Source organism: Macrosteles quadrilineatus, unplaced genomic scaffold (assembly GCF_028750875.1).
Source record: "Macrosteles quadrilineatus isolate MER2022 unplaced genomic scaffold, UCM_ALF_1.0 Scaffold_3__2_contigs__length_128488019, whole genome shotgun sequence".
Taxonomy (NCBI): Eukaryota; Metazoa; Arthropoda; class Insecta; order Hemiptera; family Cicadellidae; genus Macrosteles; species Macrosteles quadrilineatus.
This window is the reverse complement of record NW_026542596.1, coordinates 63,833,013-63,860,777: the sequence shown is the minus strand read 5'-3', so window position 1 is coordinate 63,860,777 and position 27,765 is coordinate 63,833,013. Positions and strand designations below refer to the sequence as shown.

The following is a 27,765-nucleotide window of genomic DNA, read 5'->3' as shown; positions in this document are numbered from 1 at the left end:
CAGCGAAATCTGAACTGCGAATCCCTCAATCAACTTGCCACATTTTAAACTTTGAACCAGAACCAGAAATGCTAGAGCGCTTCTCAACACTGTCAAAACTATTACGTGTTACTGCCTGGTGTCAAAAGTTCATTGCCAAAACAAAAAAATCCATCCCTACTAATTGTCAATCTTTTTTAACTCCTCAAGATCTCAACTCATCCCTTTTGTTGTGGGTAAAACTCATTCAAAAACATGCCTTCAAAAATGAGCTTGCGCGGTTACAAAACAACAGACCTTTAGAAAAATCTAATCTTATAAGTCTTAACCCCTTTGTCGATAACACTGGTTTAATGAGAGTTGGAGGCAGACTTGAACAATCTTCATTAGAATATGATTCAAAGCATTCTTATATCCTTCCGAAGAATTCTAAGTTCTCAAAACTAGTGATAGATGATGCTCATCTCAGGACTCTGCATAGTGGCACCCGTTGTACACTTGCAACCGTTCGTCAGAAGTTCTGGGTTGTTGGAGGTAGACCTATCGTCAAACGAGAACTGTTAAAGTGTGTTACTTGTGCTCGTTATCGCTCTCAAAGAGCTCAACAATTAATGGGGCAGCTTCCTCCTACAAGAACATCACCATCACGTCCCTTTTTGCACTCTGGTGTAGATTACGCAGGCCCTTTTGTAATCAAAACATGGCATGGAAAGAGAGCAAAAACCTACAAAGGTTATATTGCGGTGTTCATCTGCTCGGCGACCTCAGCTATTCATCTAGAGTTGGTTTCCAACTACTCAGCAGAAGCCTTCATAGCGGCTTACAAACGATTCACCAGCCGTCGAGGCATCTGTGCTACTTTAACGAGTGACTGCGGGACAACATTTGTAGGAGCTGACAAAGAACTGAAAAGGTTGTTTTCATCGTCTTCAGCAGAATCAGGTCAACTCAAATCTCTGCTTGCTAATGATGGAACTGAATGGAAATTCAACCCTCCTGCTGCTCCACATTTTGGAGGTCATTGGGAAGCTGGTGTTAAATCAGTTAAATACCATCTCAAAAGAGTTATGAAGACCCACCTACTAACTTACGAAGAATTTTCGACAGTGCTGGTACAAATAGAAGCTGTACTCAATTCTCGCCCTCTCTGCCAGCTTACAGAAGATCCAGACGATCTAGCAATCCTAACCCCTGCGCACTTTTTAGTTGGCGAATCTTTAACTACTATCCCAGAACCTAATCAAGAAAACCAACCCACATCAAGACTTACTCGATGGAAATTAACTCGCCAAACGTTGGAATCATTTTGGAAGAAGTGGTCTCGGGAGTACCTTCAACAACTTCAAGCAATACAAATGGAGATTTCCTTCCTGTTCAATAAAACTCGGATCAGTTGTTCTTGTTGTTGATGAGCAATTACCACCATCAAAGTGGCCGCTAGCAAGAGTGACTGAACTTCATCCAGGTCGTGATGGACTTACCCGAGTAGCCACTCTGAGAACATCAAGTACCTCATTGAAAAGACCAATAGTCAAGCTTTGTCCTCTTCCAATTGAAGTCAGTGATTAATATTTATTGCTCCTTCGGTGCAATGGGGGGGAGAATGTTTAAAGTTATTTTTTCTAATTCACTGTTTCTAACAGCTGGTCTTATTTTATATCATGTTTACTTTTTGTTCAGTTTAAAGAAATACAGTCCACTAAAAACATCATCTAGTTTTTCTCTCTTAATTATCTATCTACATCTATCGTTCAATCTAAGTTTATCCATCAGTATCTAAATTCTTTAATCAAACATGTAGGCCTTTGGTGACTAACAAGACAACAAGATCGCACCACTCATCCCACACTCATCTCCATTCATACGGCTTAAAATACCTACTTTGTCTGGTTGCCATTTCATTGGAAAGTATTAAATAAGAACAAAATCAATGTTAACAGTTGTTCTAGGTAAACCAGTTTGTCTCGTGGTAGACCTCGGGACTTAGATACGGGAGGTTACGTTTATAAATCATGAACTCCAAGCTTAGCATGAAATAATGTGTAAAGCATTTCCGAGCTGGATGCGTTCTAAGACCAAGTGTGCGTAAAATAATATATTTCGTACCTAGGGCTGAAAATGAGGTTTTGCCGGATCAGTTTTTAAGTTCGAGACGAAGTCGAGAACTTAAATCGATCGAGAACTGCAAAACCATTTCGGTCCGTAGTACGAACGCTATTTTTCACCACACTATACCCTATTACCACTATTCACCACAATAATAATGCACACTGATAGTCAACACAACTACAACTTTACAATGCTATGGATACTGGTTGTGTATTTAATATGCATTAATGTTTTAAGAAAGTAAGCGGACAGCTGATTTTGCGGCCCTAGGGATGTAAAAACCTGCTCGGCCCCCAAATGACGATGATAGCTGGCATGGCCAGCAAAACGTAACTTTCAGCCACCAATTAACGTATGTAAAACAGCTAAAAAACATCATTGTGTGGTAAAAAAAAGAATAAAGTCAATGTTAACAGTTGTTCTAGTGAAGCGAGTTGGTCTAGTGGTAGACATCGGGAACGATATCAAAAATGAAAGCTGTCAACAGTTTATTTAAAAACTGCGCCAGATAGTTGCTTTACAGAGCATTTGTTTAACACTGAACCATAAAGCTAGACACTTAATAACGAAACCTCAAAAAATCGGTAAGAGATTTCCAACTATTTTGGCTGTCAAACCCGTCAAAGAAGTTACCGAAAGTTCCTGGTAACTTTGAAATAAATAGGAAATACGATATATTGTGGACCATTGTCCTGTGAAAATATGAATATTAATAATAGATTTTATTTAAATGTACTCTCAAAACGCTATAAGGTCATTAAATTAAACTTACGGTCCCCCACCATTTTACCCTGCGAAGCATACGAATACCTCACTTTTCCATTACTATATAGTTGCAAACCATTAATTTTTGGTCTCTCGCTCCTTGTTCAAACGTTTGAATATCTTGAAATGGCGTTCCAAGATATTGATTACTTTTTCAAACATTCTTAGAATTCAAAGGCTGGCACTATTGCAAGAAGGTGCAAATAGTAATGAAGTGGTGTAACTTGGCTTTACTGCAGGTCATTGCAGTCGAGCTGTTCCCTTTCTTGGAAGTATAAATGATGCCTTGCGGACCAGAGTCCACTTTTGGTTCCTTTTGGGACAGCGCTAAATTAAAACAAGATTGCAGGTCTTTTACTGTCGTAAATTATAGACATTCTTCGGGTTTATTCCAACCTTTTATTTGTGTTGTCGCGTTTCAAAGGTTCTTCGAGATTCTATAGTTTAGTACCACTCAGAGAAAAACTCAAACAGTGACGAAATCTTAGATCACTTAAAAACCATAAAACGTGTATAAAATCCTAAAACATACCAGTCATGAAAATAAGATTGACAAAAGAGGCATTGACGAGGGCGTGTTCAAATACATATAAAGTTCTCTTAGAACGAGAACCCTATCCTCTAGGAATCTGTACTTACATCTTGGACTCCAAAAACACTCAGCATTCACGACATTAAAATCCATTAATAAAATTCCCGTATGTTAAAACTTAAACAGTATCGTGACAGTGCGTGATAAAATCCATTCCGTCTGCAAGTTTAGAATCACGACAGAAGCCATTCGCTTTAATCACTAAGACCAGCCACGCTGTGAAAAAATAAACCATAACATTTATGATAACAGTCGAGATTTCTCCTCATAATGTTCTTTTGAGAAGTGCATATAAAAGACTAGTTCTTTCTATCTCTCAATGCTTATAGGTAAGCTGATCTTTATTGAAACAAGCCAATCTGTACAGACCTATAAAACCACTGCCAAAGCCGAGGCAGTCGTCAAAGAAACACGAACTGACCGTAAAACGAATCATTGACTATCTACGATCGATCTATTCAAATGAGTGTTTCACAAACCTGGTCAGTCATGTTGATAGACTCGGTTTCTTGAAGGATACTGTCGACACTGTGACTCACCAAGACTTTTCTGTTTCTTGTCAAATATCTCAAACGCTTGTGACTATAGACTACTGACTTTTGCGGTGATACAGGTGGTCTTTACGGTTAGGTCACAAAGGCAAACTGATGGTCACTAAGTAAGACCATGACTAGTAACACTGCAGTAAGCACTCACGACATTGAAGTAATCCGATTAACGTCTTTTGCAGCAGAAAATAAATTGGCTTACTCCGACCACACAACGGTGAATATGAAAAGGGCGACTCTGACTACTGATACTAAATGACCATATCGCTTGTGGTATTAGGTTGGTGGAAACCCTGGCATTTATCTGTTATCAACATTATCCAGTGTCACTGGTTTTGTAGAGTCCTTGGCCGTGACGTTGTCCTGTTATCAACATTATCCAGTGTCACTGGGTTTGTAGAGTCTTTGGACGTGACACTGACCTGTTATCAACATTATCCAGTGTCACTAGGTTTCTAGAGTCCTTGGCCGTGACGTTAGTCTGTTATCAGCATTATCCAGTGTCACTGGTTTTGTAGAGTCCCTGGCCGTGACACTGACCTGTTATCAGCATTATCCAGTGTCACTGGTTTTGTAGAGTCCTTGGCCGTGACGTTGTCCTGTTATCAACATTATCCAGTGTCACTGGATTTGTAGAGTCTTTGGACGTGACGTTGGCCTGTTATCAACATTATCCAGTGTCACTGGGTTTGTAGAGTCCCTGGCCGTGACACTGACCTGTTATCAACATTATCCAGTGTCACTGGTTTTTTAGAGTCCCTGGCCGTGACACTGACCTGTTATCAACATTATCCAGTGTCACTAGGTTTGTAGAGTCCCTGGCCGTTACATTGGCCTGTTATCAACATTATCCAGTGTCACTGGTTTTGTAGAGTCCCTGGCCGTGACACTGACCTGTTATCAACATTATCCAGTGTCACTAGGTTTCTAGAGTCCCTGGCCGTTAAGTTGACCTGTTATCAACATTATCCAGTGTCTCTAGGTTTCTAGAGTCCCTGGCCGTTAAGTTGACCTGTTATCATCATTATCCAGTGTCACTGGGTTTGTAGAGTCTTTGGACTTGACGTTGGCCTGTTATCAACATTATCTAGTGTCACTGGTTTTGTAGAGTCCTTGGCCGTGACGTTAGTCTGTTATCAACATTATCCAGTGTCACTGGTTTTTTAGAGTCCCTGGCCGTGACACTGACCTGTTATCAACATTATCCAGTGTCAATGGGGTTGTAGAGTCCCTGGCCGTGACACTGACCTGTTATCAACATTATCCAGTGTCACTGGGTTTGTAGAGTCCCTGGCCGTGACACTGACCTGTTATCAACATTATCCAGTGTCAATGGGGTTGTAGAGTCCCTGGCCGTGACACTGACCTGTTATCAACATTATCCAGTGTCACTGGGTTTGTAGAGTCCCTGGCCGTGACACTGACCTGTTATCAACATTATCCAGTGTCACTGGGTTTGTAGAGTCCCTGGCCGTGACACTGACCTGTTATCAACATTATCCAGTGTCACTGGTTTTGTAGAGTCCCTGGCCGCGACACTGACCTGTTATCAACATTATCCAGTGTCACTGGGTTTGTAGAGTCCCTGGCCGTGACACTGACCTGTTATCTTCGTCGTCCAGTGTCCACAGACCGGTCATCACTGATGACTCTATAAAAAGCCGATGTCTGAACCGGTTTCTGTTTCCGAGACCGCAAGGCCATCTGGACGTCGCCGCTGTTCGCACTCACTTCATCATTATTCACTTTACATTTGAGTTTTATTCCTCGGACCTCTCAGCTAGTCTCTACTCAGTTTGATTCGGTTTGACAGGGTCGTCAGGAAATGACAAAAAACCTGCTACGCCGTTTCAATAATTTTTAATTACCTAAACGAGTTTCCTCCTCGATTAACTGTCAAAACAAGATTAGTGTGGTTTTTACGATGTCTGGACAAGTTTTTACATAAAGGTTGAATGTTAACTTCACTGAGGAAATTAGTAGCGACATTAAATTGGCTGAAGCTTAACCAGTCTTGACATGTTGAGTACGTCTCATTAATACAACGAACACTCAAAGACACCCTTCAACAATAACATCTCTTTGTGAATTTTTGTTTAGTAATAAAAATTAAATTATTAGATTGAGATGACATGAATATGAATGCCTACATGCCTACATAATAAGTGCGTAATTCCTCTAAATAGACCAATTCTATTTTCAGAGCGGGTATTAATTGCGCCAACTTACCTGAGTCAGGTAGTTGGGTACTCCTGAATTGCGCCAGCTACTCCAGGGAGCCACTAATACGTTCCGTAACCAAGCCAAGTGGTGGTCCTTTTTTACAGTACAATTGAGTAGGTTTGGTTAGGCTATGCTAGGTTAGGTTAGATTAGGTTAGGTTAGGATGGGTTAGGATAGGATTGGTTAGTAGCCTATGCCACGTATAATTCCTTCTGCCGGCAACTCACCCCTGCCTGGCTTGGGCTTGGCGCAACTATGGAACATTTTTGGGACAATTTGAGGGCTTGGCGCAACAATTAAGGAACTCTTTGGCGCAATTAATGCACGACCAACAGTCACTACCAACCATAATTGCAGAGGGAACCAGCCAGTGACTAATGGCAAGTCATGTGGTTGAGTGTACGGTCATTGAATCATAAAACACAGTTAACAGTCACTCTGGCTACTTATGCTACCAGTATTAACTCGTTTATAGAGTGCATGCGATACTACTGGCAGTGATATTACTGTCAGAACAACCACAAAAGGACAGAATTGTTAGTGTTGTGCAAACTGAATGTCAGGTAATGATTTGTGATGATTGACAGCTTTCACCATCTACCCATCTCTTTGCTAGGTCAAATATGTAGATTCACTAGACCAGTGCAAATCTGTATAATACTTTTGAATGCGCAAAGATAATTACAGAGATGAACTTTTATAACCTATCTGGTTAACATGAATAAAACAGAAACAGAAACGTCACTGGTCCAAAATAAAACATGTTTGAATTATTGAATGGAATTGTCAAAAAGACCAAACCTGTTACGGCTATTAGTATATCTATGCGGTATGTGATTCGGGCCAGTGACGTCATTTTCTTATGTTAATGATTCGTACCGTTTCGGTTTCATGCTGGTCGCTATGCCTTTAGAATCGGGTAAACTAATTTTCAGCTACGGTGAAAACGTATTTTGACTCAGCTAGCTAAATGTACCAAGAAACCTGGTATCCAATGCACTTGAGGCTCAAGGATATAGCTTTGCATACCACACTTCGCAACCATGATGGTTTAATTAACGTGTTTGCTATACTATTAAGACTTTGAAGGAGCATTTCCATGGAAAGTGGGCATAGTTCGATAGAAAGTTAGCCATAGCTAAAGTCCTGTCCCATCTTTATTTGTTTATATGATTAATCATTGGGTTAGATATTCACCAGTCAAGCCAAGTACAAATTGACCAGTGTTGTGTGGCAGGGCTAGAGATACATATGTATATCTCTAGCCCTGGTTGTGAGGAGTGTCTCAATCTTCAGGAAGAAATAGTTGTTCAGAGACTGGGTGTGTTTGTATCACACGGCGCGTGATCGCGGCCTTGTCTGTTAAGTGTTATAATCGCCTCTGGTAACTAATTGTTGCCTGTTACGAAACATTGCTTTAACGCATTCAATACATTTTAACACCGACCTACGATCCAACAGACAGCTCTGCACGCAGTATCATAAAGATAGTAATGAGAAGCCAACTGTTTGATGTAATTTTTGTCATAAAATTTTGGTTGTATGTTTTAGCATTAGCTATTTTAAATGTGTTATTTTTGAGTGGAGCGAAGCGAAGCTCTTTGGTATCGACATCTGTGCCAAATAAGTAACAATATCACGCAAAATCAGCTGAACGTATTAGCCACATTTACCAAGAATATTTAAACATACATTGAGAAGGTTCGTAAAGAAACAAATTTATATTTCATAACACCTATAACAATCAAAAGCAAATTAAGATTTTTAACATTCGTCTTATTGTCATCCACTATTGCAACAGAAAGAAACAGACGCCCGAAATTTACGGAGATAAACTACTTTATGTTTTAAGGGTAAATGTTTTTGGAATACAACCCTTTCCATCAGTTATTTTCCACGAATACAATAAACTCATCGTTTTTCAACGCCATGCTTAAAGCAACGATGATAATCCATTAATTTACGAGAATACCAATAAGAACATATCTTGACAGCTGGAAGGAATGACTCCATAACAGAATAAGACAGATGAGACAGAAGCCGCGAGGTATGCAAATGAGATGTAGGAATGTGACAATCTCCGTGTATCGTGTAGAAACATGGCTTCCGAGTGTAATGGTCTGGCTACCTAACTACCGTGTGTGGAAAATAAAACATAATTGGGACTAAATAGTTAAATAAAATAAGTTCTAGGGTACAATAAGCCACTAACTTTTTAGATGCATTTAATTCATTTTCTTTCCAATTATAAATTGCTGACAAACTTGCCATTTTATTCGTTTGACTTTTCTCTAAACGCCCAGATATTGAACAATCACTCAATGGTAACTTATAGACATTGTGATAGCAACTGAATATTTTACCTTTAATTTCCTGTAGCCTATATCTACGTTTGTTCGATCCAGTTTGTTTGTATTTTTTTTCAATCTTATTTAATATTTGTCTTTTTGCTACCCTGTGATTTTAAAAACCTGAAAATCCTCTTTCAAGAATATTTAATCAAGGTGGCATAGTAATAGTTGTATCAGAGCCTTATACTTACTTACTGCTGTGGCCACTGGTACCCTAAATGGTACTTGGCATTTCCAACACACTGCCTCCGAACATCTCTGAATCTTGTGTCCTCCTTCCTTTTACCCAGTTTTCGTATGTCCTTTTGTACTTGGTCCCACCATCTCAATTTAGGCCTACCAAAGGGTCTCCTTCCTGCTGGGTTGTTCTCCAGTACTTTCTTTGGTAACAAGTTGTCTTCTTTTCTTACGATATGTCATGCCCGTCCCTTCTACCCAGTGACAATATCCGGATCTTTAAATAGTTCTTTCAGTTCCCAATCTCAAAATCAATTCTGTAGTAATCAATAGTAAAAGAAAATCTAGAAAGTCTTTGAGGTTCAGGATTGGTTTGCAGGAGCAACACTTCAACTCGAGTATAGCAAAGTGTTACTTGTATCCTACCGACTCAACTGGGTCGTTTATTTCCTACAGATTGGAAGGCTGTTGCCTCAGTGTTGATAAATTCCACCTGAACACAATCTCGAGATATTTATCGAGTAAATAATCTGTATCTCAGATAAACTGGGTCACACAGTGCTGGGCGTTTGGATTTCGTGTGGAGAAAACAAGGACACAATTCATCGGCTGTTAAACATGTGGCACAGAGCACAGTGAAAGGAAATATGTAACCGAGAAATCCTCGCGATTGAGATCTCAGAAACACCTTGTATGGCATGCAGTAGTTACATATTTATTTCCGCATATTTAAATAAATTAGAAGACAGAGTGGTTGGTTATCAATCAATACTTGAAAATCCAAGTAATGTAAAATTGTTTGCTTCTAAAAACAACATTCATATTGATAATAAGTGATACTGATATTTTCCCCGGTACGAAAACCCAAATTTGGCTGAACTTTGTAAATAAAGATAAAAAACGATATAATTTGTTTTACTAAAATGTATAATGATGTTATAATGAGTTTTCAAAAGGTATGTAACTTTAAAAGATAACACACCTATTCACATTTTTATTTTCCTAGAGTTGTAGATTTTAATAAATAATCAAACAAGTAATAATCATAGATAAAACAGTATACGGTATAATATAGTAATGTTTGATAAGTTTACCATGCCATTGTCAGATTTAAGTAAACCTCGAGCAAAGCTTGGTCCCTAGATACTGCATATTAAATTAATACACAATCAGTATCCATAGCATTTACAACTGGAATTTGTTTTATTGTCACCGCTGCCTAGCAACTATTTATTATTATTTTTGCTAACTCCTCAAATTATTTCTTTACATAACCTTAAAGTTCTAGTTGTGTTGACTATCAGTGTTCATTATTATTGTGGTGATTAGTGGTAATAGGGTAAGTGTGGTGAAAAATAGTGTTCGTACCACGGACCGGAAAGGTTTTGCAGCTCTCGATCGTTTTAAGTTCGAGGCGAGCCGGCAAAACCTCATTTTCGGACCTAGGTAAGAAATATACCATTTCACCAGCTGCAGATTTAGCGTTACAAATAAATATGATTGGTTTCCACGTCAAAGTTATAAGATATTCAAACACACACTATTAGTGATCAAATTAAAGGGTTGTAATGAACCTTGGACAAACTAACCAAAATGTATATCTAAAGTTTTGTTTCAAGAGAAGATTCTTATATTACCGAGACTCTCTGTCCCAAATTGTCAAAAGGTAACCATTTATACATTTCGACCTGGAACCTTGGGTCGACAATGGAGGAACTATTTCATTCTTCATCATCTCATCATGAAGGTATTTTTTTCACTCACCAATCGATACGCAATAGATTTTTGTGACATGGATTTGTAGACTCGTCATTGGAAGCCAATCTTAGTGTACAAAGGCAGCTGTGAGATTACTCGACGGACACAATCACAACGCAGTCTCTGGATGATTCTTGGACTCTGGACCTGCAATGACTTGCTAGCTCCAAGGTCTAGGTACGTCCTTGCCCCAGCCTTTCACTCCACCACTGGAATGTGCACTTCTCACACATACCCTCCATCTCTGATTCATCCGAGTTATTTCTCATTCATGAATGTATTCGTGGGTGTTGGAATTTCCGTGGTAACGCATGGTTAATTCTCTATGGCATCCTTGCACGCTAGGGCAGGCGTGATATCCTTATGGGACTTTTGGAAGAGAAGGATGTGGACGTTGTAGGTTTTGAGATGGGATTCTTGCAAGTAGTAGGCTCAGGTCGTTTGGAGACTCTATCGTCTACCTCTTGACGTGTAGGGACATCAATTTTATCTTTTCCTCTTCTCAAAGTTGGTCAGTTCATGCAGCCATAGTAAACCAACAATGGTATATATAATTCTTTACCCTGCATTCCGTATTTTCAGGTTATTAGTGGTTTGGCTCGATTCTTATATTCAGTTACTCAAAGAGGATAAAGATATAACTTTCGGCTGGGACGGTGGTGTCGTCCTGTAATCCAGCTACTAGGAGGTCAGAATTGTGCATATAGGCATGCACTGTGGATGCGATACTCCCTGGTGTGGATTAACAATACTAAATACTAACAATACGCAATACTAAGTACTACGACTATCCACAGTACTATCCTGATAATTAGACCAATTCGTTAATTACAAGGCAAAGAAGTGGTTCGGATTCCACTATAAACTGTAGGGTCCATTAATTGCTGTATGGGCTATTAAACAGCTGTGTCTAAGGAATGTGTCGGCCTTAGTCACTTACAAGACTACAAGATCGCGCCACTCATCCTACACTCATCTCCATTCATCGCTTAAAATACCAACATTTGTATGGCCGCCATTTCAAAGTTAAGTATTAATAAGAATAGGCCATGCAGCTAAATAATTCCAATTCACTGCCCAAAGGTATAATCAGGTAATGACAACAGTTACCAAATATTCAATTTAAAATGTATATTTCTAAAAGCAAGTCAAACCAACCATTCCCAACATGGAGAGCAATCGTTTATGATATGGCTAGCTAAAGAAAACAAACGAAATCAAACGTAAACATCAGAATCTACATATTATACAAAATAGACACATTTCTCAACGTTTCCTTCATCTGATCGATAAAGATGATATATCTAAAATGTAATTTGATTAATCTATGGTTTCCAGTTTCTGGCGATCAATTTAACTAGAATAACAAGAACGATTTAAAACGCCCAACTTAGTTATTGGATTTTTTTAAAGAAGAACAGCGTTCTTTACTCTTCCTAACCCCTATTCATTAATCTTTTGCAGACGTAACTACATCGCATTCCACTCACAAACATCTTGGTTCAGTAATATATCAAATACCTTGTGTGAACTATTGATATGCATTCCCATGGCAGATTTAAACATATATTTAAACTATTGTAGATAGCATACAATTTATTGTGTACCCATTATAATAATAGCTATATGTTTTGTATGTATAAGAAATGTAAATTTTGGAAAATCCGGGTCTCCATGAAAAGCACCCTGGTGCATTTAGGGAAAGTTGGCTAAAACGGCCATTATATTATTAAATTAAATCTTCTGTTTTAGTTTTTCATACTGTGAAAGCTAGTAGAGACGTAAATATCATATAGTTTGGGATTCTTTGTATTACGTCGATTTTCTCGATTGAAATATTTGTTGTGTAAAAAAATAAACTGGACTGCACAATTTTTGCAGCACAGAATTTCCCAGACGATTCCAAACAGTTCACATACAGTTCGTTATAAGGTTACCACATCCTTTGAAGCGTTGGTAAATTCGTAGTTTTTTGGTAAAGAATTTCTGAAACAATTCGGTTTGGTGCAAATATGTCCCATAAAACGTATGTAGATAAAATCCCAAAATAGAGTGTTTTTAGCGAATTTCCCAAATAAGCTATTTTATCTTACAAAATCCTTGGCTACAGCAATCAATTGTATAAATACATATTTTTCATTTCTTTAAACAATTTGACATCATATTTGAGGAGACTAACTTTTGTATCCAGGATTCTATTATGTAAAAGCAAATGCGTTTTTGAATCCGCTGGCATGTTAATTTACATTTTTTGAACGAACGACAGATTTTCTACCGTCTAAAGAAACGATTTTTTAGAGCAAGATGTTAAGATAGGCATACTCTATGTGTTACTAACTATTCTTTTTATGTTGAGGTCTTGATTCTATTGCACCGTACTTAACAGTAAAATTTTGTAGTAACACGAAATCTCACAGCTTCCAGCTATCAAAAATCAGTAAACTAAAAGCTATAAAATTCCATCAGCATTACACATTTTCCGGAGCATCGTATTGCTTGGAATTTCAAGTTACAGTTTAAACCAGTATGCAAATGTGTTTGCCGAACAAAGTCCTCCAAACTAGAGCTGATGACGATGTAGTGACTCAGGTCTCCGCCCGAGACCTCATGGTCGTTCTGATTTACTATCTGGAGGTTCAGCCTAGCAGGGAAGCTTGTCCTGGACACCTTCCCCAGAAAGGATCACAATGGAAATGTTTCTGTGACGCTTGTGAAGAACAACATGGAATTCCACAGCTTTGGCGGCTTCTGTGACAAGAGTCGTGATATTTCATGGCAAAAATGTTCCTCGCTATGCTCTTGACACAGCGTTTGGAGATAAATCAAAAACATATTGTAAGAAAACGGATTGTTCTGTCTTTCTTGTTCACTGGCCTTCTAAGGTCATATGTTTACTTTGAAGGCACAGGTTGGATTGCTATGACTTGGATTATAACATTAGAAACTTGGTCTTCAGGGTCTGACACTGACAGACATTTACTTATAACTGTGACGTGGCTAGACCCTGAAGATCGACTTTGTGGTTAGAGCTAGTGAATGTGGAAGTCTTTGTTCCTATAACTTAGAGAATGACATAGTTTATCTTTGTACTAATTGAGAAATTTCTTTTCTACCAAGAAGGGAAGAGATTCATTGCATGCATATGGACAATCTTAGTATAAAACCTAAGTATACTATACTATTCGAAACAAAGTCTAATATAGTAAAGTCTTCCTGCAATACACTATGCAGATAAATAAAAATTAAAACCAATCAGCGTGTATAGCACATTAATAGCAAAATTTAGCCTATTTAGGAGAGTCGGTGGCTCAGTTGATAGCGTCACGGACTTCGGGCCCAAGGCAGCGATGTCGTGGGTTCGGATCCTGGTCACTGCCTCAATCATTTTATCAGTACAGTTCACCTTTGAACTGTACCGGCTCACCCCTTGCTTTGCTGGATACGTTCCACGCACAGATCTGTAGTCTATTTAGACGGGCAAGGTTAAAGAGGCAGCCAGCCTCTTAAAAAAAATATCGATTGCGATATACAAAATAAACTATTAGAGAGGATCTGCTGCTTAAGACGAAAAAAGGTTTTTTAAATCCCTTCTAAATATTTTGCTTATGTTACTTCTGGCAAATTTGGAATTAGTGATCTTGAAGAATGTTTTAATTGGTTTTATAGTTTGTTAACTTCTACAACATAGCCTATATAGGTTTAATGGCTTACAATTCACACAAATAGAATGGCTATAGGTAGGCCACCTGACAAACCATGACGAAACGCGAATTCATGTGTTAAATTTCTAAATGTTAATTATTATTTCAACATAAGGAAGGAAATTAATGTAAATATGATTCTTTCAAAAGTTTTATGGCTACAAGCAGAAGATTTAAAAAATGTTCCATCAAGTGATTTCTCAGCGAACCTCAGAGCCCCAAAATACATGCGAAACAAAAATAATAAAAACTGAGCCAAAATTCGCTTTTTGATGACAATACTACCGGACCATAACTGGGCAGTTAGATAGACAGAGTGGGCAGTATATCAGGCAGTAAAGGTCGCGGGGCAAGGTCGTGCTGTAGCTGCTGCCGTCGCTGAGCACAGTTTCCCAAGCATGCATTGTGCAAAGCGAAGTTCAAGGACGTACCAAGGTCGTTGGGTGTGGCACCTGCTCCCCCCTCACCCCTCCACCCCTGGGGGTGGATGTACTCACTACTCACCGGATTGAAATTTCACAGTAGACATCATAAATGTCGCTTAAACAGCTGTAACTCTGGTCACAATCGCGGTGATTGGCTAAGATGTGTGTAAAGTCGCGATACGGCCTCGACTGCCCACTGCCTAGGTGTGAGGAAATAGATAGAGGACTGTATTGAAGTACTCTGAGTGATATACGAAACCCGTAAAGTACGGTACTTACATCTGATCAGAGCGGATTGTAAATTAGAGCTTTATTGGCTTTGAAATGTAGTGTCAGATAACCTATACACCACTTATATCACTTTACAGAGATTGGGACGCAATTAAAGAGTATTTTAACACAAATATGAATGCAAGACGAGTGTGAGATAAGTGAAACGTCTTGAACTTTAATACTTAAATTTGAAATGGTGACCAAACTAATGAAGGTATTTTAAGCCAAGTATATGAATGGAGATGAGTGTAGGATCGATCTTGTAGTCTTGTTAGTGACAAAGGCTGACATTTTCCCTACACAGCTGTTAATTAATAGCCCATACAGCCAAAGGCAACTAGGGACCTACAATTTTTAGTGGAATCCGAACCACATTTATCCTTGTAATTAACGAATTGGTCTAATTTTTAGGATAGTACTGCGGATAGTCGTAGTACTTACTATCCGACATTGAAATGACGAACATTAGCTGTATCTATAGCTAGGACCAAACAACCCCAATGCATGATGATCAACATTGATCATCATGATGATGACAGCGATTCCCAGTTTCGAACCATCGTTATACTACTTAATTTTTACGCGATTGAACCGGAGACACAGGGGAGACATTATTATTTCTCATTACTACTTTAGCTACAAGGCTGATATATTTTAAAGCAAATTTAATCAAGACGAGGTCTTTTGGAGGCTTGGGCTAAGATCAGGCATTTGGCAAAGTTTTGCACTTTATGTGAGCTTAAAACAAAAGTAGTCTAGCGGATCTGCAACGAGGTGACGTCATACCAACAAGGTCTGCAGCATGTGTCTATTCAAAGGCGTTTACGACTGCATTCAGTTTACAACCTCCATAAACTTGACCTTTGACCTTTGACCCTGCAGTCGTACAGTGACGAGTTGTGAAGTGACCTCTGATGGTCAGTGGTAGTTCAAGGTCATCCTGAAGGACGTTTTCAAGTTCTCGTTACGTTCATGGTTTATTCTTTACGCCTTGATCATTGCGAGCAACAGGTTCTTCGTGCTCCAGGTGCTTCAGCGAGACATTTTATGTAGTCTTTAGATAGCTGTAGTCTAGACAATGTTGAAGTCGTGGAAGACAGCAAGTTTTGTTTAAGGCGTGGCTGCTGTTTATGTCTACATCTTGCATCGAAGGCTGATTATAGTAATCTTGTTGATATATCTGCATAAGAGGTGTCGTTATGACTGAGGAAAGGTCGAGGAACTTTTAGCTGACAAGTTCGGAAGAAACCATTTTAAACCTAATGACGTTTTAAAGAATGCTTTCTTGATAATATAATGGCTGTTTAAATATATACATATCGTAGTTCCATAATTGATGTGGTCATTAAGTTAATTAATCGACAACAGGTGAATTTGATTTTTGCTTTACTTTCTTAAATCATATACTGATGGACTTAGATTCTGGTATACTGTATTGAAAAATAATTAACAACAGATGCAATTTCATTATAATGAATTTTAATTTTTAAACCGAACAAAAATAGCTTATAGAGACACATTTATACTAAATATACATACTAAAAATTTTGCATTTATTTGACTACCTGACGAACATAAGGTACAAAATACCCCCGCCGCAGCAAACCTGCCGACTAAGCGAATTTCCATTTGTCTGAATTGATTTTCAGTTAAATATATTTTAATAACATTAGGTTTAACGAGTACCTAGGTTTGCTGCTACAAGGAAACTAATAAAGTGCGTTTTTGAGTAAAATATTGATAGCTTAGTACAAAATAAATAAATTTGCCAAGTTTGATCAAAATATATCCATAAACAAGCAAACTACAACATTTGACAATATTCTCCATAAGAATAACATGGGAATTTTAAATTTACAATTTCTTTAATTTTCTCCGTTACCAATAATCGAACAAAAATACTTTTATATACTAAATTATTTGTTTTTTTAAGCTCTTTAAAAAGGTCTAAAGAGAAATCGGAAAATTTTGTGTTTTGAGGGTCAAAAGTGAGAAAACCCAATTTTTACCCCATAAAACCCCCCGTAAAGCCCCGTTCCCATGGTCCGATCGTGCTGGTTCGCGAACTCATTCAAGTTTATCCCGCTTTACACCTTTAAACCAAATTTCATCAAAATCGGACAAAAATTACTCAAGTTATCGCGTTCACGGACGTATATATATATATATATATATATATAAGTCTATATATATATATATATATATATATACATATATACAAATTTGAACGGATGGTGTTTTTGGCCTCTGGGGACATCAAAATGAAAAAGTAAATCGGTCCCGGGTCTAGGTCTTACCGTGCCACCTACGGTAATAGCTACTTCCCTATATGGAAATTCGCTAACAGGATTTATACTGGTAAAACACTCTAAAAAAATTATTTCTAAATTAAAAGTTCGCATTTTGGTTACAACAAAGAAATTTGCTTCGTACCGTTAGTCAAATTCCCTTTCAATAATATTTGACAAAACAGTCTCAAACTTAATTTTCTTTTTCAATTTAAAGACTCAGTTTACTATAAATCTTTTTCAGCTATTATACTCACATTGTGTGTACCAAATTTATGTTTTGATAATTTGGGTGGTAGAATCCTAAAGGGAACATATACAAAATGAGCACAAATTAATAAGCCAATGAAAAATCCCTAGAGAGCTTTTATTAGTTGTTGAATATCATTTAGTTTTCAAACAGAACAAAGGCGTTCAACATTTTCAAATTTCACTTGTTCAACGGTCCTACTAAGTTCCCAAACACGCCTTACCCATTACGACCGACAGAGGCAACTCTGAAGGTCGTTTCATCACCCGCCGGACACTTCTATATTTACACCTTCCGGTCATCGTCCGCTAAAGTCTACTGTAGTAATCTTCCTATCTAACACCATCATCCATTAATGAGCCGATGTAATACCGACATAGTGGAGCGGTTTGCGCGATCCCACCCGTAACCTTTAAGCTGAATCCGGTTCTGAACGTATACAGCCTGAGCCGCCTACCAGCGCCAAGGACTCAGGGCGTGGAGCGAACTACTGATAATTGTCAAACAATAGCTGGCCGTTTACAGCTCATAATTATTGTTAATAACAAACGGTCTCCTGACGAGGGATATGAGTGTAGTGTATTCAGGTGGTGGGCGTAAAGTTGTGTGTGGGGATGAAAAGTCTGCCAAAGAGCAGAGTTCGACATGGTCACTGTTCTGTATAGCAATAACCGCTGCATAATTATTTTTGATGCTTTACACCATACGTTTGTCACAATATATTGAGGTGGTGAGGTGATATAAGGCACTGTTACAGTAAAGGTCAAACAGAAGAACTAGTGGTGACTAAATAGTGTTAGATGAAACACTCGGTTTTGAAAAAGCTAGTCGTACAATAAAGAGGATTGCTGTTTAAATAAAGGAGCCTCCGGTGGAGAATTCATATGGCGTGTGTGTGAAATTTGTATGTCCCGGGATTTAAAAGGATGCAGGGTATGGTCAGAGAGTTGTGTAGTCAGTACTGCAGTATTATCAGATACCGTGGTCAGTGTCCTGATGGAGGATGTAGCGGATGCAGGGTCTGGGGTCAGAGAGTTGTGTAGTCAGTACCGCAGTATCATCAGATACCGTGGTCAGTGTCCGGGTGGAGGATGTAGAGGATGCAGGGTCTGGGGTCAGACTGTTGTGTAGTCAGTACTCCAGTATCATCAGATACCGTGGTCAGTGTCCGGGTGGAGGATGTAGAGGATGCAGGGTCTGGGGTCAGAGAGTTGTGTAGTCAGTACTGCAGTATCATCAGATACCGTGGTCAGTGTCCGGGTGGAGGATGTAGAGGATGCAGGGTCTGGGGTCAGAGAGTTGTGTAGTCAGTACTGCAGTATCATCAGATACCGTGGTCAGTGTCCTGATGGAGGATGTAGAGGATGCAGGGTCTGGGTCAGAGAGTTGTGTAGTCAGTACTGCAGTATCATCAGATACCGTGGTCAGTGTCCGGGTGGAGGATGTAGAGGATGCATGGTCTGGGGTCAGACTGTTGTGTAGTCAGTACTCCAGTATTATCAGATACCGTGGTCAGTGTCTGGGTGGAGGATGTAGAGGATGCAGGGTCTGGGGTCAGACTGTTGTGTAGTCAGTACTGCAGTATTATCAGATACCGTGGTCAGTGTCTGGGTGGAGGATGTAGAGGATGCAGGGTCTGGGGTCAGACTGTTGTGTAGTCAGTACTGCAGTATCATCAGATACCGTGGTCAGTGTCCGGGTGGAGAATGTAGAGGATACAGGGTCTGGGGTCAGAGAGTTGTGTAGTCAGTACTGCAGTATCATCAGATACCGTGGTCAGTGTCCGGGTGGAAGATGTAGAGGATGCAGGGTCTGGGGTCAGAGAGTTGTGTAGTCAGTACTGCAGTATCATCAGATACCGTGGTCAGTGTCCGGGTGGAGGATGTAGAGGATGCAGGGTCTGGGGTCACGGCAGAGGCTAGTCTCTATTTGCATTCAATGGTTTCTCCTCGCCTCCACCATCTGTTCACTCACACCAGGAATCTGTCCGTGACCCTTCCCACCTGCTGTTAATCTAACGCCTTTTTCGCGGTTTCTGACACTTTATGTTGGCGCCAAATGTGTAACTATCTGTCACCATGTATCATGAACAAGCAATCTCGTGGGTTGTACCGAAGTAAATCTTTTACAGTTACAGTTAAATTCAGTAAATATGTACATCAAATGTTAACATTGCTAAAGGATTTTCTGGAATAATTAAGGCATTTGATCGTTTAATACTAATCCACCAATCTTTTCCGTTTCCTCAGTTCTACACTGTTATTTTAAATCCTAATTTTCCAGAAACTGTGTAAATAATCTGCAGCAGGGGATCAATAACGCGAACGTTTAGAATAATAAAATACATTCCTATTTAAATAAATACAATATCTTAAGCATTGCTTTGTAATCATATTCAAACGGTAAATTAGTACCAGACAAAGGTAGTTGCAGGTATTATACATTTAAATGAGTACTTGTAAATAAAATGTCCCTGATCTTTATTCAGCGCGACGGGAGTTCTGACGATATCGTTAAAACAAGACCGGAGCTGCCAGCTACCGCACCTTGATGACTAATTTGATAATTAATCCAAACAGATATTTAAATATGACATCATGCCTCCTGAACTTGACATTTGATGGAAATATAATGATGTCATTATTCGTGGCGGACGGCGAAAAATGTAATTATTTGTTAACGCTTCTACAGTATATATACGTAGAACCTGGTAGAACCTGACACCCAGAGGTATTTCGAGGCCAAGGTGCAAAGAGCCTTCTCTTCAGCCAACCATTGCATGAACATACTTACCCAACGTATCACAAAGAGCATAGAAAACTCATAGCGACCTTCCAGCATAAGACCAGAAAGAGAATCATCCATCAAACTGTTGTAAGCTCCTATTCATTTTATTTCCTTTTAACACCATTTGCTGGAATGCCATTGCGGTGGGCTTCTTTGTTACTCCAGCACCGACGAAACGTATCCAAAGACGATTAGAGGTGGAACGCTAAGATGTGTCTTATAGGTGTTTTCACAATTAATTTATGTTACCATTAACTTTTGTCACTTCGTATTCTGTCCTTCACAATGTCGATTAATGCTCTCCCTAATTCATTTCTTGTCCTAATTAATTATCTGGAAAACATTCATGTATATTTATGTCATGCATACGTCAATAGGTACACGCAGCGTACGTTTTTTTTACATTTATCGTTATTTGTTATCTGAACAAAGAACAAACAATAGTGTTGTTTGTTATTGCTTTCTGTGTTTTTCATAGCTTAACGTACACAATAACTGAGACTAACGACATAACATAGCTACTGTTTGAAGAGAAGTAAAGTAACTATCATCGAATTTGAAGTAATGGTGTAAAATTTAAACTAGATGGAAAGATGGAACACAAGGAACTGTAAATAAAATACTTGTGTGGTATTTAATTATTCATTCACATTTAGTACATAACACTCAAAATCTGTCCAGAGTGTTTTCATACACGTTGTATTTGATGGGTACTTTTGCCGTGATAGAAATGAAACTGATATGTGTGATCATTTTCAGTCTTGAAAATGAATTTTCATTCTCATTTTCAACTGAAATATAAACTGTGACTATGGCTGGTGAAGCATTTGTATTTGTGTATTAGCTGTAGTGCTTGTTATTGATTCATATGCGCGATTGCCGCGGCGCGCCGGAGACTTTGACGGTGGGGAAAGTAAAGTCCTTGACAGATTCCACGGCTCACGAACCTATTGAACACGCCACTTATACACAATGCCGAACGTATCAGATAATATTTTATCTGGTGCCACAATCCGGCCGATAACACTGATAGTTTTAAAACTAAACTGTGCAAGAACGGCCTATTCGTTACGATTAAATACAGATATTGTCTGCCGACTGTTGATAAGTAATTTCTTCAGGAAGATTATATACCCGAAGACTAATTTTCACGTGTTTGTTGCAGGTGTCGCTATGCGTATGTCTGACCCTCGCGACGGGGCTGCCCGCCGCCAAGAGACAACCTCCACCTCTGCCTCTGACGCTCACACACGACAACGATGATGTCCTAGCCGGAAGTGACTTCCTGTCCGTGTTCATGCCGCGGATGAGGGAGTCAGACCGGCCCTTCGAGCCTCACAGCCCTCAGTACGCGCTCAACTCCGTGGGACACCTCGCCAACCCCTTCCAGAGGATATCCGACAAGTACTCCCGATACAAGACGGCTAAGTACAGCTACAACACGCTGGAGATCGCTCCCACGATAGACACAGAGACTAAGACTACAACGCTCTTCACGGAACCGACTACCGTAGAAGACGCTCCTACTACGAGTAACTATGTTTACGAAAGAAATCCTGACTCCCCTAATGAAGTAGTACAAACTGACCCTCCAATTGAAGAGGAGACTACGAAATTAGAGACTACAACGGAGCAAATAGCTACAGAAAAAGTAGAAGAAAAGGTTATTTCGGTGAGGGTTTCGTCCTCTGTGGCACGACATTCGTTTAGGACTATAGAAACATCTACGGCGAAAAGCGTGTCTAGAGTGTGGACGAAGCACGATGATGAAAATCTTGTAAGTACTTTAGTGACTCAAGAACAGCCAACAATAACAGCGGTTCAACGAAGTGAATTCGGTGTCGAAGAAGCGCCTTTACCAAACTCAAGGAGAACCATTACAAACAAACAAAAAGATGAAACAAATTATGAGAAACAAGAGGAAATCGAAGGGAAGGTACAAGAAGTGTCTGTTTACGGCAATGACGAGCAACAATTACCTAAAGGAAAGTTACCGGTGTTCGAAATACATTTTCACAACCCACCAGCAGCTTTGATATCCAACTACGGTTCCAAACCGGATACTGAAAGAAACGAAGATGCTCATCAGTTCAGAAGGAAAGAATTCAGACAGCTTTCCCATCCAATAAGCTACCAATCCAGAATATCTTCTCCGACATCGGACAGTAGCGTTAATTTTTACAGAGAAAACCCAAGAAATAACTACCAAGCTGCACAAGACTCAATCAAAAACTACCAACCATCATCAGATCCTTTTAGTAACTATAAACCTACGTCAGATACAAAGAACTACCAACAAGCTGCAGAAAATCCGAGAAATTACCAAACTTCTGCAGAAGAAGTAAGGAACTACCAAGCTCTGGCAGAAACACGTAGAAACTACCAAACTACAGCAGAATCTTCAAGGAGCTTCCAATCTGCACCAGAAACACGGAAGAACTACCAAGCAACAGCTGAAGCTAAGAGAAACTATCAATCCACAGCAGAAACCGTAAACCAACCGGTTATTTCCCAGCCTTACCCACCCGCTGCTTACAGGAGCGATGGCAACTCTGATGATTCTGAATCAAGATACCAGGAAACACCAACTCGCAACGAAGAACCCAAGGAGCAGACTTATGGAGAGCCTGAGAAAGTTTACGGGCAACCAGAAGTCAACTACGAAGTGGACGAAGCCGTCAGTGTGATCACAAACGGCAAAGCCCACGGTGTCCAAGTACCCACACCTCCACCCATGCAGAGTCCGTCGAACCAGGACGATCCTTCGGGGCAGAACAAGTTTGGGTACGTCGTGGAGGGAAGGAACTTCAGGAAGTACCGAGTGGAGGAGCGGACGGCGGACGGGTTCATCGTCGGGGAGTACGGAGTAGTCAGCCACGACGACGGCAGTCTCCGAGGAGTGAGATACACCGCAGATAGTACCATCAACCCACGACTCATCTACGACACCCTCGTCAAGTTCCTATCCCTCAAGTAGTTCCTGCGGTCAAATCAAAACCAGTGAACGTCCACGCTGACAAGCTCACGTAAATTTAGCCAGAATAGATTAGTTTTCGGAACGTAATATAATCCTGTGATATTTATTCCTAGTTGAAACTGTTGCTGGTGCAGTGTTGTGTCCCGTTGGTTGCCTTCGTATGTGCGGCATATGTTAGAAAGCAACGTACTGTAGCTCGTGCTGGTGCGACGACCCGGGATCTGACGCCTCAGGCCCTACTGTGCACATCGCATTGCTGTGTTAAGTCTACTGTATGTTACACATTCCATTGCTGTCGTATCTACTGTACTTTACACGTTTAATTGCTTTGTTATATCGTGTAGGACTCGAGACATCTGACTCGGCTTGTTGCCTAGCTTCCTTGCATTTTTTTGTACGTCTTGTCTTAACCAGAAGTAGCTTTAGTTTTGCAACGTATTGATCTATTTATTTCGCTTCAGTAATTTTCTTTACAAGTTCAATTTTTAGATAGTTATGCCAAAATAATACGTAAAAAGTTGTGTATTATAAGATTAATTCAGTAATATTAGGCTTTATTAGTACACAGCCATTTGATGAGTGTTAGATGTACGTGACATATTATTGTATACTGTACTTGTACACCAATTTTTTACAATGCAAAAGTTAAGCTTTTGTACATACACGTTTCTTTACTCTTAAAGATAAAATAAAATTGTCTTGTTCTCTGTATAACGTTAAATAGTCAATGTATAGTTAATGTTTTGCTCAAAATATTTTCACATTTTCTCGGTATTGGTAACCATTACATTTTTTTACAGATTTAGGACACTCAATATAGCTGTAGAAAAGATATGTCTGCCATAGTTAATTTTAAGCTTTGCCACACGTCTTATTGTTTTTAAATTCATCAATTTAGCCTATTTGTAAGGATGTAATTATACGCTTCTTGTGACTTTTTAACATAATAAGACCTTTGTGAATATCGGCTCGAAAGCTCGATATTTTAGTATTTCGTTAAACGAATATTGTTAGTTTAGTGTGACTGAAGTGAACATGACTGTGCAATAAAATGTTGTACGAAATTATTATGTTCTTGTTTTTGTACTTTAAAAATATTTCCTACGTATTAACATTTTAGTTATTTCTATGAGGCTTGGATATAACTACTTAAAAAAATATACTTTCCGAACGATAAGTCACTAAGCCAGGCCTAAGTATTTAAGTGACAATGAGAACCTGAAAATGTGCAATATGAAATGATAATGAGACTAATGTTAGAATCTCACACTTAATGGCTTTCAATTTATAAATTTTGAATCAACTTATAAATATTTATTTACTAGAAAAAGTGATTTATCAACTTCTGCTTATCTCCTAGCAAAGGTGGATACTGTATAGTGTAAAAATGAGGGGTACACTATATTTAACATCAGCAAAGCAAAGTTAAGCTTTGTTAGGCATCAAGTAGAAAATAGGCTTTAGATTTTACATGATGAGCAACCTACTTGCACTACAAAGTATATTGCAAGGAAACATACAGTAAATTTAATCATAGGCAAATATAATAAATATAGACTGTAAAAGGAAGCTTCCGGTGCCCACCGCTAGGAGTGCCGAGTAGTTACGGCGTACACCGCTGCAGGCAAGGAGCCGTGTGCTACCAGCAGACGCTGCAGCGGTGTGCGCCGTAACTACACGACACTCCTAGCGGTGGGCACCGGAACATATGCTAACCGCAGCACTGCTGCCAGTCTACATTCATTCTATTTGTCTATGATTTAATACACTTGAAGATGAAATCATAACAAACATCGGAGCCTCATTTATCCAATTCAATCAAACACAGTTTGAAACAGACCCCGTTATGTAAGTGAATCAAATATTGTGTATAATTAAGGCTCAAGGCTTTCCGCATTCCGTTAGTAACATGACGCAGTAGGGCCAACCCACATAACCCGCTGAGAGATTGCCAGTTCTATTGTCAATGTATTTGTAAGGTTGGCAGCGCTATTGTTCGAATGTGTCTATGATGTTTGTTAGCCTATTTAAAACTGCCTGACCTCTCTATGAAGCATGATGATATCACGAAAATATTTGTTTTACAAATGGCCCAGGATGTGAACACCTCTTTTAACCCTACAATTGTAAACAGGTCCCTGCGAAATAGTAGTTTACGCAGCGATTGCGTAAAAATAGTGTTAACGACACGAGTAGAAAATTTAAGGTAAGTCACTACTTCTAAGAGAGGTTATGTTTTCGTTTATAACCTCTCATTGCCACTGACAGTGATGCAACGAAACAATGTACCAATCACTAATTGCACCACTCAACAATTAAATTGACGAGAACAGCTGATTAGTTGAAGTTCGAATCATTACTAATTTACTTCTTCCATAATAATGCTTTAACCTCAGTGGTCCGTTACTCGTGTTGTTATGAGTAAAACTATGCTGTTATGTGAAACTTTTCAGTTCTAACGACTGAACTGGAATTATTACTTAAAAAAACGATCGTAGGTAAAAATGTTGTAGGTTTCTAATTTAGATTAGAGTTTATTTTTATGTATGTTTTTATGAAAGTCATAATGCGTCTATCTATTAATACAAATCAATCAACGATGGTTGGCAACCAACTATGACTTGGTAACGATAAATATTAAAAGTAATAGAAAGTCCTAATAGAATGCCCGCCCATGCTTCAACAATCAACAGTATACAGCCACAAGAAAAAGTAAACAACAGTGTGTAAACAATTAGCAACTAGTATTACGATTGCAACACAACAGTCCAAATTAAATTCCAAATTAGATTTTTCTAAATCCACTTAATTTTCAGTTGCACAGAAAGCCAGGATACAATACAGATAAAATTATAGTATATTTCACTACTAGTGATAAATATTTATTTTTGAATCTAGTGAGCAAAAAGATTTTATCGAGTTTAGAAATGACCTTTCGAACTCGAGCTGCACATTGTATGTTGTCTACAGATTTTTGTCTGTGGCAATTAAATTATTATTTGTGTAACTGAGCCGCAGGCGAGTGGGAAAAGTTGGAACTTTGCACTCGTGTTACACATTTTATTTTCCCCACAGTTACTATAAAGCATAGAAATAATTAGTCTTTCAAACCACTAAGCAACACGTTTTAGGTTAGGTTAAATCCATGCGTTGAACTTAATGGGAAACGCATTTATATATATACATATATGTATATATATACATATATATACATTTATATATACATTTATATATACATTTATTTATTTATATGCCCGCTGATCGTGGACCTAGTATCTTTAAGTGTTTAAACCTTATTTTCAAGCGTACACGTAAAAGTCTTATAAAACCACACTATTTTGTGTTGTTTGGTTGGAATACAAGTAAGCGGCAATAAAAGAGTGAGGCAAAAGTAAATGCAGCAATTAGCAACTTTCTGTACTTCAATCAGTGCAAGGAAGCCCGCTTTGTCTGGTGACTGTAGGAAAAAATATTTGTGTATTTAACAAACTTACTTACAAAATTAAGGTAATGATTTTTGTGGATGAGCCTCATTATTGGAGATTCGGATCCAAATGTACCCAGGTGTATGTTTATTACTACAAAAGTATTTGTTTTTCAGCAAAAAAAAAATAAAAAAAAATTTAGTTTTTGACTTTTTTTGTTTTTGTTAGCTATATTAATTCTAGATCACGTGACAAGTCATTGACTGATACGTGATACGCGACCTTGATATGACCTTGGGGAGGTCGCCCTGAGTGACGTCATATAACCATAGATCTTGTCCTCCAGAGTCCGTAGCCTCATAAGTCTCCCGTAATAGACATTTTATACGAGCCGCCTACTATGACCACTACGATGTCTTTATCGCAAAAACAGTTTGAGAGTCATTCATTATACTCAGTGTGGTTTGTGGTTTGACAAATGGGAGCATTGACTTTACCAAATCATACATCATCATAAAACAAACGTTTATGGATATGTCATCTTTTTGGATCAGCTGGAGACAATTTAAAGATATGTTGCTGTCTAACCCGTGTTAATTATTGTATCTATTTCATAGGTTAATACTTGTCAAATATTAATATTTCGTTAGTTTTATTACAAAACAAAATGAAAAGCTATAATCGTTTTTCAACCCCTAAAACGAGAGGGGTGCGTCTAGGAACTACAAGAACGCCAAATTAGACACATCGTATTAGCTAAATTTATAAATAGCGTACGAATTTTACTTGCACCATACATCTTTTTGAGGTTACTTGTGATTCCACCATTAACACTTTTGAGGGAGGGAGGAGATGTGTAAAATGTGTTAGGATGTGGAGTAAAAAAGTACTTGAATAATTCTGACTTAATTTTGACAATCATTTTGACGTTAAACCAATGTTTAATTCGTTTGAAGTTTACTACAGAAAAAAGTCAATTAAATACTTAAAATTAAGTATTAAAATATAATTGAGTTTTAAAATCTAATTTTATATAAAGAGAAGGTTAATACTGGCCTCTAATAAGTCCTCTTAACTAATCACTCTAAATAATAATATTAAGTAAAATTTCCTTTACTGATCAATTGTTTCTTATTA

General features: G+C 38.6%; 1 protein-coding gene across 1 annotated transcript in view; it reads left to right on the top strand.

Moving 5' to 3' along the window:
* The window catches only part of LOC128990140 (uncharacterized), a 36,833-nt gene extending 12,563 nt beyond the window's left edge, over positions 1-24,270 (top strand). Inside the window, exon 2 of the mRNA XM_054412403.1 lies at positions 21,392-24,270. Coding sequence (XP_054268378.1) covers positions 21,392-23,203 — 1,812 coding nt within the window. The 3' untranslated portion in view covers positions 23,204-24,270. The remainder of the gene's footprint in view (positions 1-21,391) is intronic.
* The last annotated feature ends 3,495 nt before the right edge of the window (positions 24,271-27,765 follow it).